General features: G+C 45.2%; 1 protein-coding gene across 1 annotated transcript in view; it reads left to right on the plus strand.

Annotated features, from left to right (window-relative positions):
* Positions 1–15,030, plus strand: part of ABCA12 (ATP binding cassette subfamily A member 12) — a 118,362-nt gene that overhangs the window by 79,039 nt on the left and 24,293 nt on the right. Inside the window, 8 exon segments of the mRNA XM_067549809.1 lie at positions 412–648; positions 2,547–2,685; positions 3,470–3,722; positions 6,070–6,156; positions 7,202–7,295; positions 9,536–9,663; positions 10,998–11,085; positions 13,889–13,994. Coding sequence (XP_067405910.1) covers positions 412–648; positions 2,547–2,685; positions 3,470–3,722; positions 6,070–6,156; positions 7,202–7,295; positions 9,536–9,663; positions 10,998–11,085; positions 13,889–13,994 — 1,132 coding nt within the window.

The following is a 15,030-nucleotide window of genomic DNA, read 5'->3' on the forward strand; positions in this document are numbered from 1 at the left end:
CTGAAATAGCTGGGTGGACATTGCACCTTTGGCAGGGAACCAGGGGGTCATGTGGACTGGAGCTCAGGGGCTAGCCTGTCTCTCTGCTGGAGAGGCAACGCGCACCCAGCTATTTTCAGCATGCTAGTGCTACCCAGGTTGGGTGGCTCACTCTCCGCTGCAGTGTAGACATTCCCCAAATGACTTCCCAAGGTCTCCCAAGTCTACGGCAGATCTGGGACTTGAACCCAGATCTTCCGCAGCCCAGTCCAGTGCCTCAGCTGTAAAAAGTATGTCATCTGCCTTTGATAAAATTGGGAATCTCATCTCTTGAAGATGGTAGGTTCCTATACCATGGGCAGATAGTCCTGGGTTAGGAACCTGGCACCCCTGGCTGATATTTGATCATTGAGTAATTTCCTCTTTTCCTAGTGTCCAAACCAGAACCTGACAGAGGAGTATGACACCTCAGCGGTGACCTCCCTCATCCAGTCACACCTCCCAGAAGCTTATCTCAAGGAAGACGCTGGTGGAGAGCTTGTGTACGTGCTACCACCATTCAACTCCAAAGTCTGCGGAGCATATCAATCTCTCCTGAGAGCTCTAGATACCGGCTTGAGTGACCTCCACATTGGCTGCTATGGCATTTCTGACACCACCGTGGAAGAGGTACAAGTCCCTAAGCTTTGATTTTCCATAACATTTTCATTAAAAATAAGTGATCGACTATAATTCTGCTTTTGGGGCCAAGCAGTGACATGATTGGGAGGGAATGGTGGGCTGTTGGTTTTTGGTCAGTTGGTTAGCTGGTTTTTTCCCACTGGGTTTTGTGTTTTGTTGTGGTTCTTTTTTTTTTTTTTTTTTTTATGTCCAACAATGAGAACGTTCTGGCTCACTGAAAATTCCCACCCCGTGAAGTATTTTTCAATATCTTCCAAGGAAAAAGATGATGGGGAGGGGAAGGGAAAAGGGAACAGAAATGGTGGTACGCTGCTTAAATTCTTGCAGCAATCCCAGTGAATCTAGGTGCGTCTGCTGCAATAATCAGAGTGAGAGAGTTAATAATATTGACATTTTAAATGTTGTCCATTACGCTTCAGGTGAACACCAGTCTGGCCCCCCAGAATGACTCTCTGTTTATCTGTCTGCAAACTCACAGAGAGAGTGTTGCATCAGTTCCCATTCAGAAGCTTTAATGTTTTCCGATGAAAGAGTAAATTCTTCAGAAACTGATCGGGGCTGCCAGAGAGGCACTGGGTCAGGTGCCCAGTCTGACCCTTTGGACTCTACAGAGGTGACCGTAATTGAGACCCACCAGAAAGTGTATTTTCTCTACCCCAGCTGGAGTCGCCACGAGGCTAATGCTAAGAATCTGCTGACATTTCTTGTGAAGAAGATTTATGTCCTGCTGCTGCAGTCATTAACTCCCCACAAACACAGGCATTCAGCTAAATCGGAAACATAAAGTACTTTTAAAAAATTAAAGACTAGGTTATCACAGCCCTTTCTTGGCAGTGAAGTAAGAAGGGAGCAAAGGTTTCCCCTCCCCGCCCAATCTGGGTTTGTCTTCACTACAAAGTTAACTTGACTTATAACACTGGTGTTTCCCGTCCCTACTAAACCCCATAACTTGAGCATAGTGGTGCTTTTAACTTGGTGAGTGCAAGCCGCTGTGTCTTCACTAGGCAAAAAGGTGTGTTCTTAACTTGAGGTAAAATCCTCATGAGGACTAGACAGTTTGTGGTTTTCACACAGGTTAGCTGGTCAAGTTAAAAACTAAGCTCCCCAGTAATCCTTAACTTGACCTGTTAACTTGTGGAAAAGCCACAAATTGCCTTGTCTTCACTAGGATTTTACCTGGAGTAAAGAACACACCATTTTTGCCTATTAAAGACAAGACTGGAGTGAAATGTGAGCAGACATAACTTCTCAGTTGACAACACAACCACTGCAGTGCAGACACAGGCTATTGTCGCTCGAGTGCCGCTAGTCCTCCAACGCCTTCCCACAATTCTCCCCAGGTGCCCGGACAAGTCTTTCCATAATTCACTGGGAAAGAGTGCATAGAGCGACCCAGCTTAGAGCAGCACTAAGAATCATGGGCTGGGTCCCCCGAAGTCAGAGGGCTGCACACGAGTCAGTGCAGAGCCAGTGTGGACACAGTAACTCGAGGGCTGTTTCACAGCGTGGCCTCTCTCACTTGAGTTAGGGCTGCTCACGAGAAGTAACTGGAGTGTTGATAACTCCGCAGTGAAGACAGGCCCTCTGGGCTTGCTCAGCGATCCCCACTGCAAGCGAATGGGTGTGTTGAGACTCACTCACTAGCCAGAGTAGCCAGCAGGGCACAATGGAAAGGAAGGGTGAAGTAATTTACACCTCACCCAAAGCAAGGAGGCGATTTGTGATTCAAAGACGTGCCTCCGAATCTCACAAGGTCTCATGAAGGCCAGAGGCACAACTGGATGATAAGACGACAAGCTGAATGGCAGTTCTGGGCAGTTTTGTTATGATGCTGGGAAGTGATTGTAACCTGGAATATTCTTCTCTTTTGTTTTGTTGTCCTGTAGGTATTTCTTAACCTGACGAAAGACCTGGAGAAAGACAAACAACATGATCCTGGATTGTCCCAACAGGTGCCTGGACCCAGTGGTCTAACGGACAGCAAGGAGATGTCGGTGGGCACTGATAGCTTCACTGAGAGAGACGGTACTCATTTCACGCAATTTTATTCCAGATGAATACCAGGTGTAATTAATGACAGATAGATAGACTAACAATTGAAGACATTCTCGCCTTTCTTTGGTTAAATACAGACCAAAATTCAGCCAGTCAATCATCATCTGTCCAATACAAGTACAGTACACATTGGTTTTATAATAACCCTGGTTTCCAATGGTCTGAATCACAAGGAAGGATGGTTCAATGGTTAGCACACTCCCCTGTTATTTGGGAGACCTTGGTTCAGTTCTGTATTGTGGCACAGACTTCCGCTGTGACATTGGGCAAGTCACTTAGGCCCACATCTGAATTTGAATGGAAGTTGGGTGCCCAAATACCTTTGAGGATCTGGCCCTTAGTTCTCTCTTGTGCCTCAATTCTCCATCTGTAAAATGGGGATAATAGCACTTCCCTCCCTCAAAAGAGTTTTGTGAGGATAAATATATTGAAGATTGTTACGTGATCAGATAGTACAGAAGTGTGGAGGAGGGGGCAGCATATAAATACTTACAACAGGTGGATGGCTCGGTTCCTCTCACACGCTGTCAGGAGTCAGTATGAGAGAGGGTTGATCTAGTGACATGAGCTGGGGGACAGAAGTTCCTGAGTTCTAATCCCAGCTCTGACACTCAGGCCATGGATAAATCACATAATCCCCAACCCGATTTTCTCCATCTGTGAACAGGAATATTTACCTCCCTCGCAGAGGTGTTGGCGGTTGAGCGGGTTGACCATAAGAAGTGCTAAGTAGGGTTTTCTTTCTCACACACAGACCATGCCCTGATTAGATCAAAAAGGCTGACCGGTTTGCCACGGCTGCTCAAGAAGACAACGGCCGTTTTCATTAAGAGGTTCCACCACACCCGACGGAACTTGAAAGGCTTTTTTACTCAGGTCATCCTCCCCGTGGTCTTCGTGACAGTAGCCATGGGCCTCAGCACATTGAGAACTGAGGTGGCTGAATACCCAGAACTCCACCTTTCTCCCTCCCTGTACGGTTCCTCTGGGCAGGCGGATTTTTTTGGGTAAATCTCTCTCCGTTTTTCATTATTAAACCTGTTTTGCTGACTATTTATAAAAGGGCAGAGTGTGCTCTTAGGAGAGCGACTTAGCAAATCCAGTGGAAGTGTTGCACAGAAAGCCGTGACATAAGAAAGTCATATTCCTAGCAGGTCTGTCTGGGAGAAGCGTTTTACTAAACCCAGCTACCTGAAAGCTTAAAAAACAGCTTAAGATCTTCCAGAGGGGTAGCCGTGTTAGTCTGTATACAGTAAAAACAATGAGAATCCTGTAGCACTTTAAAGACTAACAAATTTAATTTTTGCAGGCATAAGCTTTCGTGGGCTGCAACCCACTTCATCAGATGCAAGAAATAGAAATCAGATAGGGGGTGTATATATACATCCAAGGGCAAGGAACAACAATGGAGAGGGTAGGTGTTAGCAAAGTCCATTCAGTTAGAGTAGACGAGGCCTATTCACAACCATTGATTAGAAGGTGAGAATGTGTGAACAGTGACAGTTACTTCGTGTAATGAGATAACCATTCCAAGTCCCTGTTCAGACCCAGTTTAATTGTGTCAAGTTTGCAGATGAGTTCCAGCTCTGCAGTTTCTCTTTAAAGTCTGTTTTTGAAGTTTTTTTGTAGAAGTATGGCAACTTTCAAGTCAGCTACAGAGTGTCCTGGGAGATTGAAGTGCTTTCTTACTGGTTTATGGATGTTATTATTTTTTATGTCTGATTTGTGTCCATTTATTTTTTTGAGTAGTGACAGTTCGGTTTGGCCAATGTACATGGCAGAGGGGCATTGCTGGCACATGATGACATATATTACATTAGTAGATGTGCAGGTGAATGAGCTCCTGATGGTGTGGCTGATGTGGTTAGGACCAGTGATGGTGTCACTAGAGTCCATGTGCAGGCAGAGCTGGCAATGGGGTTTGTTGCATGGATACGTTTCTGGGTTAGTGTTCTTGTATGGTGTACGGTTGCTGGTGAGTATTTGCTTCAGGTTGGGGGGCTGTCTGTAAGCAAGGATAGGTCTGCCTCCCACGGCGTGAGCGAGTGAGGGATCATCTGCTAGGATAGGTTGTAGATCCTTAATGATGTGTTGGAGAGATTTTAACTGGGGACTGTAGGTGATGGCCAGTGGTGTTCTGTTGTTTTCTTTGTTGGGTCTGTCCTGTAGTACCTCTCTCTCTAGGGATTAATTCTGAAGTATGAGCTGCAAGGGTTTAATTGTGTTTGTTGTTGAAATCCAAAGGATATATTTGATATCCCTTTTGTAATGAGAAGTGGGGGTGTACCTATTCTCAACCCATGGGCATTCGGCTCCAGGCTACAAGATGACCGATCTGGGATCAAATTCTAGCTCCCAGCTCAGTGCCATGGGCCCAGCTGCCTGTTTCTTCCCATCATCACAAAAAGCAGAGTCTCCATTATCGAGGCCTCACTTAGCCAAACATCTCAGTTATCCAAAGGTTAGTCACGTTTCCTCTCCCACTCCGCCCCTGAGGATTGATTTCAGTATGTAAGCTCTTCCCTGTTGAAAACTTTAAATAGGGGGGTTTTCCCTGAGCCTAAAGACTTCATTGTGCTTAAAAGCCCCCCACTTATCCAAAACCTCAATTACTCAAATGTAATGCACAGCGTTCTAATGCAATAATGTCGTTTCCTGGCTGTCTCCAGTTGTCCTGGTCCTTAAATCAGGAATACAAAGGAGCTCAAGCCTTCTCGACGCTGCTTAGTTGCTTTTAGAGTTCCTCTCTCAGGACTGCTGACGTCCTCTTTTCCTGGATAACCGCTCTTTGGGTGGGGTGAGGCACCAAAGTCACCTGCCCTTGGGTCAGCAGAACTCTCGTCGTCCGTTCCCATCATGATCTACTCCTGCGAGGTGGGTGGGTTGTTTCAGGCAAAAAGGCAGCCAGACAGTTTGGTTTGGAGGGGGACATTTCTTTAAGTGGACTAGAGTTTTTTGGCTTCAACGAAGAGGAAATTGATAGAGGCAAGAATGGAGACATGTGCATGATCCAACTACACTACCTGAAATCACAGTAGATGGTTCTCATTAGAAATGAAATTCAGAACAGCCTTAATTGTATATGCCAAAGTGACCCCTCTTGGGCCTGAATTCTGCACAACACTGAAGCATATATGTAACTTTAAGCATATGAGCTGTCCTATGGAAATCAGTGGAGCTACGCTTATCCTTAAAGTTACACATGTGCTTAAATATTCTGCAGCACCAGAGTATAAAATAATAATTTATTTCCAATCCTTATTTCAGTCAGCCGATGTTTTTTTCTTTTCTTTTACTACTGGGTCCATAATGAAAGTATCTTGAACACGTCTCTCTTTCTTTGTTAAATCTTAGGAACTTTAATGAAACCACAGATGCTTTAGTTGCTTCGATGCTTTCTTTCCCTGGAACAGATAATACATGCTTGAATGAAAGCAATTCGTAAGTAGTTCTTCATCTCTTTCATTTTAAATTCCTAATCTGCAAAAAGGAAAAGACATAAAATTAATAGCTGTCAGGTATTAATAACATCCTTTGATCATCTGCAAAGTTTTCATACCCTTGTGGCACATCAAAAAAGACTTCATCTATTGCTGGAGTTCCCAAAGATACACTCGCATGGTGCGAGTTTTGAAGCAATCTGATTTTAAAACTCCTTAAATTCACTAAGAAAACCAAACCGTGCTCAACTTGAAGGACCAGGTAGTGCAGCCCACACCTGCTGTGCCCACAGACTTTTCTAAGCTTACTCATGTGAGTAAATTCTCATCACAGGTGGTAAGGGCTACACATGAGTGAATATAGACTCGTGTGAACACCTTGGGTAGTACTCAACATGAGTGACCCTATCAGAGCCTAGCCCCGGAGGAGAGGCAAATGTCCACACTTGAAAGCTGTCATTCGTACCCTTTGGCAGAGTTGGCAGAGGATTGGGTTACCTGGGATTTTACAGATGAATCTTCAGGGGGTTAGTGCAGTAACTGCTGAGTAAACCTGGGCGACTTAGTATGTTGCAGTGCAAGGTAACGGTTGTGTTGACTAAACACAATTTGTCAGATGATTATCCAATTAATGCAACACCCCAGAGAGAGGGGTTATGTTTCTTTGTAAGATCATTCTGGCCTTTTCAAGTTAACTTCTTTGGCTGCTTACTAGAGGATTTGAAGCAGTCTCACCAGGCTCTTTCAGAGAAGTCTAAAGACGTCATAGCTATCAACAGCTCAAGCGAGAACTGCTAAGGAAAAAGGCTCAGCACCTTTTCAGTGGTGCCGGGTGTCCTGAGCCCCCCGTGAAGGCAGCAGGAGCTGAGGAATGCTCAGCACTTGCCAGGAAGCACCCTGGCTCAGTGAAAAACAACCCTCTATGCAATGTGCTACATGTACCCGGTCATCTTCATTTATTCCCTAGGACTCTGCCATCATGCAATTCTTTGTCACCTGCTCACCTGCATATTGAAAACTAAAGGGTAAACTGTGTTCATTTTCAGGGGGTGTTTAAAGGACGACATGCTTGGCCCGTGGATATTCCATGGAAACCAGAGTGCTAAATATTTTGCATGCAACTGCACAGCCAGCAGCCAGGTAAAGTGGAGTTAAACCTTAATGGGGGAGAGGAAATTGAAAACACTTGAGAGGTACCTAGCGTGCTTGGGAAACTATCTTGTGGGACCAGATGGCTCACCAGCCTGGCATTATGACTGCGGACTCATTACCACCAGGTCCCTGGTTCAGATTCATTCAAGCTTGGGGAATGACTAGCACTGCTGTCTAGTGGCTGTTTGAAGACCTGGGTTCGCTTTCTTCTATCTCCCAATGGGCAGCTGTCTACATCAGTGGTTCTCAACCAAGGGTACATGTACCCCTGGGGGGTACGCAGAGGTCTTCCAGGGGGCACGTCCACTCATCTAGATATTTGCCGAGTTTTACGATAGACTACATCAAAAAGTACTATTGAAGTCACTACAAACTAAAATGTGTTTATATTGCTCTATATACAAAACACTGCAATGTAAGTACAATATTTATGTTCAAATTTATTTATTTCATAATGATATGGTAAAAATGAGAAAATAAACAATTTTTCGGTAATAGTGCGCTGTGCCACTTTTGTGTTTGTCTGATTTTGTAAGCAAGTAGTTTTTAAGTGAAGTGAAACTTGGGGGTACACAAGACAAATCAAAATCTTGAAAGGGGTACAATAGTTTGGAAAGGTTGAGAACCACTGGTCTACATCACAGACTATTATTACTAGTTGTCTGTGTTACAGGACGTAGCTCCTCGAGGGCCTACCTGGGATCAGAATCTCTCTTTGTGCTAGGTGCAGTGTGCAAACACATAGTGAGAGGCTATCTCTGCCTCAGTGAGCTTATCGCCCAAGGTCCCCCTCCTGCAAACACTTAACGCGTGTGGTTCGCTCTATTACCGTGAGGAGCCCCCATGACTTCAATGTGTTTGCAGGAATAGGACCTAAGCAGACCGAAGTTGGGGGAGACATAGGTCTGAGTAGGTGATATAATGATCCTTCCTGGCTTTTAAACTCCATAGCTTGGAAGCACAGGGAGGTGAAGTGACTTGCCCAGGGGCACATGGGCAATGCTGGAGCAGTTCAGTGGCAGAATTGGGAAGGAACCTAGGCCTCTTGTCTCTCAGTACAGTGCCCGAGGCACTGGGCCATGCTGCCAACTCATGATTCCACCATCTGAGCTGGCAAGATTTGGCACCCTTGTAGCTAGTCTAAGCAGAGAGGCCATGGGCTGACTAGGCACAGAGAGGTGAACTAACCTCCTGGACCAGGTCCTCGGTTGATATAAACCAGAGTAGCTATGCCCGTTTACACTAGCTCAGGGTCTGACCTCTGATGTCTGGAAGCATTGTTCTACATGAGGGGGGAGACACATTGTCGAGGAATGTTGACGATAGGGAAGCAATCGCTGCTGTCACAGGTGCTGGACCTGATTTGTAGGTGAACAGAAGACTTCATCCTCCAGTAATGTCAATTTAGCACCCTTGATAAGCACTATATTCACTTAGAAATGTTGACTAGAGGAGGGGGATTAAATACCATGCTCCGAGGGATGTTCACACACTATTTGGGCTACCCTCTGTGCTTACCTACCTCCAGTGGAAAAGATTTTAATGGTGTTTTTCAGTGTTGCATGATTTGTCCTATTTAACGGAGGAGAGCGTGTATTCAAGAGGAAAATTGTATATCTTAGAATGCTCTCTTTATGTAAAAATACCCTGTTGATGGCCTTCCCTGTCAAGAATATAAACTTGGTGCAGCAGTCTGGATCCAGCCGCTTTTACTGTGCCTTGTCTTGGAGATTATTGTTATTATTAGCTAGTATTTGTTTATTTGCATGGCACTGGTACCCATGGAATATGGGTGACAGCAAGGGACGAAGAACTCATTGCAGAGGGGGATGTTTGGGGATGGAGAACCTACAGATAAACACCCAGACCCTGTGGGTACTTGTCTGAACCACAATACTTCAGAGGTCCTGATAACTATGCCAGGCCTCAATTCAGCAAAACACTTAAGCATATACTTAGGTTTAAGCACATGCTCAAATCTCACTGATTTCAATGGCACTTCAGCATGTGCTTAGCTGAATACGGATAGATAAATACATATGATTTTTGCTGAATGGGGGGCAATAATCATTTAGAATAACACACCAGAATGTACGTCCCACTCCTTCACAGCTCCAGACTCCTGTCTTTATGAGGAATCGTCCCTTTAGGGGAAAAATGTAAATTCTGTCTTGTGATGTTTTGAATTAAAGGAACAATTTTTAAAACTTTTTTTTTTTTCCCCTCAGACGTGCCCAAAGGTTAACTTCTCTCCACCTCACAAAAGGACTTTCTCCTCTCGGATGATTTGGAATCTTTCGGGGCACGATGTAGAAACATATCTTCTAGCAACTGCCAAAGATTTCCTCCAGAAAAGGTAGAGCATACAACTATTTCTTCTTTCTCTCTATCCTGCTTCACTGACCAGTGGCTTCTTCTGTGTTTGATTCTCCTTTAGCGAAGCTGTCGTTTTATATTAGTTTCTCATGTTGCTTATTGCTATAGGCAAAAGGCAGTTGCTGAAGTGTGCTGGATCCATGTTTAAGTCTCTTGGATGCACTGAGCACCCTGTTAAAGCAGGAGTGAACCTGTCTTCAGAGTATGGCTAGATTCATGGTAGAATGGTGGGCGCCGCCAGATCGATTCGGCAGGATTGAGCGGGAGTGGAGACCCTCTCAATCAATCGGGAAGTCGACCGAGTTAGTCCATCCCGTGCAAAAAGAGTAACGCTGCATCAACTGGAGGGCATTTACAGCCAGCACAGCGTAATGGGGAGGGTGCAATAATCCGAAGTTAGGAAGTCAATAGAAGATACTCAAGCTATTCTACTCTACGTAGCTTGCGTATCACCTATCGACTGCTGCCGAATTTTGCTGGCTGTGGCCAGGCCACAGGGTATGCATAACTTACTGAAAGGTGGAGCTGCAATGGGCACACTCCACCCTTTACTCGAATGGTTGGATTTTGAAGAAAAGCCTCTGTCCAATCTAGAAATTCAAGGAAAGAAAGCTGGCAAAATACCCAGTTAAGCAAGACTCGTACATAGATTGTGACCCTAAACGCTGATTTAACACAGTATTTAAGAGTATGCTTCTCTTTAAATGCATGTTTCAGTCCACTGACGTTAAGATTAAACCCATGCTTAAATTGCTTTGCTACATCAGGGCCTTATGCTAGCTGGCACTGTTTTGCCCAAGATGGGTCTGTGTGTGTAAAGTGCTCGGCTGCAAAAATAAATGTATTGGACAGTTAAATCAGTCAAGGGAAAAGCTGCTTTCCATACTGATTGAAAGGGAATTGCTAATCTTTTGTGCAACTCTCACACAAGTGTAGAATTAGTACCGTCCCAGAGGGTAGGAAAATAGTGTGATCCTGCAGCAACCAAAATGCATTTCAGAATGGTGTCTGTTGGCACACATCAGGACCTAGCTGAATTGTTTTTTTGTCTTCTCAAAAGTAAAGGCTCCTGCAGCAGTGTTAACGGGACCACGCTACAAATATGGGCCCAAGTCTTGTTCCCATCTGCACCTGTGTAAATCCAGGGTGACTCCTGTGAGGGTCATTCGTTTTATACGGCCTGGAGGCCCCACCAGAAACTGCTGCACCTCCAGCGATGTCAGTGGAACTAATGCTGCTTCACACCTGCCAAGGATCTAGCCCTGTATCTTTCCAGTAACAATAATACATTTCCCTGTATTGTTTCCCACGCAGGTATGGTGGCTGGAGCTTTGGCTTGCCTTTGACAACTAACCTCAAGTTTGACATCAGCCCAGTGCCTGCTAACAGGACGCTGACTAAGGTAATAAATGCCTCCGGCTGCCGTGCAGCTGTAAGGTCACTGCCACATGGGCAGGCACCTAAAACGTCTACTGCTGAACAAAGGTGAAGCAAGATGAAGGTCCCCGAGCGTTTTAGGGGCATGGCTGAGTAACCACAGAACTCCTGTAGATTACCATTAACACAAAGCAAATACACAGAAGGAGGAAAAAGGAAATTGAAGGAACTGGACTCCCCTCCTTTGGTGAAGGGAGGGACGCTGTGCCCCTCAGTTCCCCCTAACGCCATTACTCTTGCAGCGTTCAGAACCTGGGCCACCTTGAACCCAGCTCTTCCCTGCCACAGGCCCTCGCTCTCCCCACCCACTGCTGCTTTGCTCCAGTAACGGCTCACCTCGCCTAACCTCGCCAGGATTCCTGCTCTCCCCTCCTGCCACCACCCCATTCCTTCACGCTCTGCCACGGCACCAAGGGGGTCCAGAATGACAGCAAGAATGCCCTTTAGAGGGGCTGCACAGTGCTGCCACCTAGAGGTGCCGGTCGGGCCTGGCGATTCGGTTCTAGACTACTCACACACCAACTGTTACGAGGGTGAGCGAGGGTTTCTCCTCCCATAACAGAAACAGTCCCTGGGCTTTGCCCAGTGTACGCTCTTCTCCCCTCAGCTCTATGCTGGTCATCCCATCAAACTCCTCTGCGGGCTTTCCACTCCTCTTAGTAAAAAGCATTGTTTGGCCTTCGCTTGAACTGGCCGGGACAGTTTTCCCCCTGTCTGAGCTCTGGCATTACAAAAGCAACTGTGTTAGTTCTTTTAAATCAACCCTTGCTGCAGATCACAAAATGCCCCGCCTTCTAGAGTACCACCTAAGAGAGTGCCCAAGGGGTCTCCCTGAATAGCATCAGTGAGCTCACACGGGTAGGTTGCTATCTGGGTGAGTAACTGCTCACCAGCGTGAGCAGGAAAGTAGCGTCATTTATTTATTTGTACTTAGTCACGGGGCTGCTTGTTTTTTAATGTAGCAAGACGGAGAAGACCTACTGAATATTAGGATATTTCAGGAAATATGGTGACCTTTCCTGGCTTGCATGCAGGTGGTAAATCCATCCTGAAATCCGAAGCTTGTATGGGCCAATGAACTAAAATTTGCCTCCACTTCCTTCCCTTATTTTCCTTGTCCCTGTCTTCTCTTTTCTCCATCTTTCCTCTCTTAGTCGTTATGGATGTTACTAGTTGTGTTATTTCATACCTAGCATTAAGAGGCAAAGCTATTCTAACAACACCATATGCCGTCTGAGGGGGCAGGATGGATCCTCGCAGCTGGCTTGTTTCTTTAGTGTACTCGGAGTTACCCATTGCACTTTCTCATCTCATCTGCAACAAATAAAAATCAGCCTTAAAAAAAATCCATGGTTGGACTCTGAAATAAAAGAGGCACAAAATGAACACTGTCAAGAGCTTGTAAATCCATATAAATTCTAACAGCCACGACAGTGTTCCTTCAAGTACCGTTCTGCTCTGAGATGTGACTTCATAGAAAAATGGAATTGAGCGGTTCCATGTTTATTCTCTCAATAGCTTTCAGAGCAAACCTGCTCAACATGCAAGTGAAAAGGTGTTTTTGTCTAAGCACCAGCCTGTCAGCCTCAGCCTGGAATCTGAGAGTTATTGCTGTTTGCTGTTACTCATCTTGCGGTGACACTGAGAGACCCCAGGGATTTCACGGGGCTGGGCAAAGATTCCCAAAGAGTTTACAATCTAAATATAAGATGAGACAATCCAGGAGGTCATTCATCATCCCCGGAAGTCTCAATTCAGCGGTAGATCAAGTGCAGTGGAGATGTACACCTATCTTAGAGTTGTATTTTGCTGCCCATCAGTGGGATATCTGGGCACTTTCCATGTCAAATCAAAAGCAAAGTCCCGACTGGACTTCATGGTGTCTCTGGCACATCTCGGTTTCAGGGTAAAAACTCTGCTTGGGGTAACTTTCGTGGGTGTTTGTTGTTTGCTTGGTTGGTTTTTTGTAGGGTTTTAGGAGTGGAAAGGGGCATCATCTCGAGGTAAAGATTCTGCAGTTGGAATGTAGGCCCCTATTTCATAGATAGACACCTGAAGTTGCTGTGCAGCTGTGCAGAGCTCACTGCAGGATCAGGGCCCTAGTTAATAGTTCTGATAGTGATAGTGCACAAGCCAGCTCCTAGAGCCTTGGCTCTGCAGGGCTAATGGGAGTAAAAACTTACATGTGTTACTAACATAAACAGTTAGGACTTGGAATACACAGAGGGTATATTCCATATCCTGTTCTCCCTTCAATTCCTCTGGATTTATACCAGTGTAAGTGAGAGCAGAATTTATCACAGGGGACACAGCTGTTGATAACCAGGTGCCATTTTCACTGTGTTTTCTGCCCTAGAGCAATTAGGTGCCCAGCAGGCACTTACCGCAATAGGCCTCTTTGAAAATACCAGTCACTGACACTGCTGAAAAGCCAAAGCACTTATTGTGGAAAAGCAAAGTGTCAGTATGCTAAATGCCACAGGCACCATTAACATAAACCATTAGCAACTGGCGCTTCTCTCTTATCTGTCTGAACTAGATCTCATAAAAGTCAATGGTGCATTGTAAGATCCAGGCTAATGCTCTCAGAATCTTGCATGATTGAATCCTTGGTCCTTCATCTGTAGCTGGTCAAGCTTTAACAAATGTTTTTACTGCTACAGTTTTTAAGTATCAGTTGCGGATGCAGGTATTTGCTCAAAGAGAAGAAATCTATGTCCTTGGTAATGATTTTCTGCCTGTTGTTTTTGTTTCCCAATCGAGTACAGGTGTGGTATAATCCAGAGGGGTATCACAGCCTTCCAGCCTACCTCAACAGCCTCAACAACTTCATTCTCAGAGCCAACCTGCCGAAAAACAAGTCTTCCAAATATGGTAGGTGCTAACCAGTCCTTGAAACATCTCATGCTGCCCATGTGAAGGGGCCCCGTTCTCTATCTGTAGAGACAAGACTGGAGTGTGTGGGCCAGATTCACTGCTGGTGTAAAATGGAGCTATGCCATTTTAAATTAGCAGAAAATTTATCCCCCATGGATGAAATCTTGGCCCAATTAAAGTCAACTTCCAGTGACTTCAGTTGGGCCATGTCTTTCGTCCTGCTAATGTTGATTCAATTAACTTTCCTTTAAAGAGTGTCAATATATGACATGTCCCATGAACCTATTTCTAGGAACAGGAGATGGGACCAGTAAAACCTTAAAAACAGACTTTCCTTCTCCCACAAGCAGCAAGGGCTTCTGCCTAATACTGACTTCCACCTTGGCACTGAGATCACTGGCTGCAAAGATGGGACATTGTTATGCAAAGCAAGGCTACTTTGCGTTGCTTCCAGTGGTGTTTTAGATGTGTAATGTTTTTCTCCCTCTGAGCTGTCCATATTGTGCAGTTGGGAGTCCTGTATCGTGTGAGGATACGAAGAGCAATACTCATATGCTTGGCTGGGCTTTGTTAGGGGCTGAGAAGGCCACCCCAGTGACTGTGCAGCAATTTTGTCCGAGAAAAGAGCATGTGGTGGTATTCCCCTCCCCAGTCATCAGTGAGCTACTCAGGCTGCACTGGGTATTCAACCAGTAGTGCTTATTCATCAATCCTTATGCAAATTACAGATTGCTTATTCATCAAGCTGGTCCCCCACAAATGTATCTTTCAACTTATGCAAATTACAGATTGGCCCATGCCAAAGTGCTGCAGGATCTGTTCCTTTAACATGAAGAACTGTCTGTGACCCCAGCATCACCACTCTTTATTTCTGGTGTAAATAATTTTCAGTGCTAAAAGTAAGGGCATGCCAAATTTGTGTGGAAAATAGATAACTTTGGGATGAAAATGAGAGATGTCCTTCAAAATGAAGGACAGTTGAGCCATATTTCCCAGACCAGTCTTCTGCTTGGAGATCCATTTTATCTGAACT

Source organism: Emydura macquarii, unplaced genomic scaffold, assembly GCF_026122565.2.
Source record: "Emydura macquarii macquarii isolate MOO-44397 ecotype Brisbane River unplaced genomic scaffold, CSIRO-AGI_Emac_v2 contig_1253, whole genome shotgun sequence".
NCBI lineage: Eukaryota > Metazoa > Chordata > Testudines > Chelidae > Emydura > Emydura macquarii.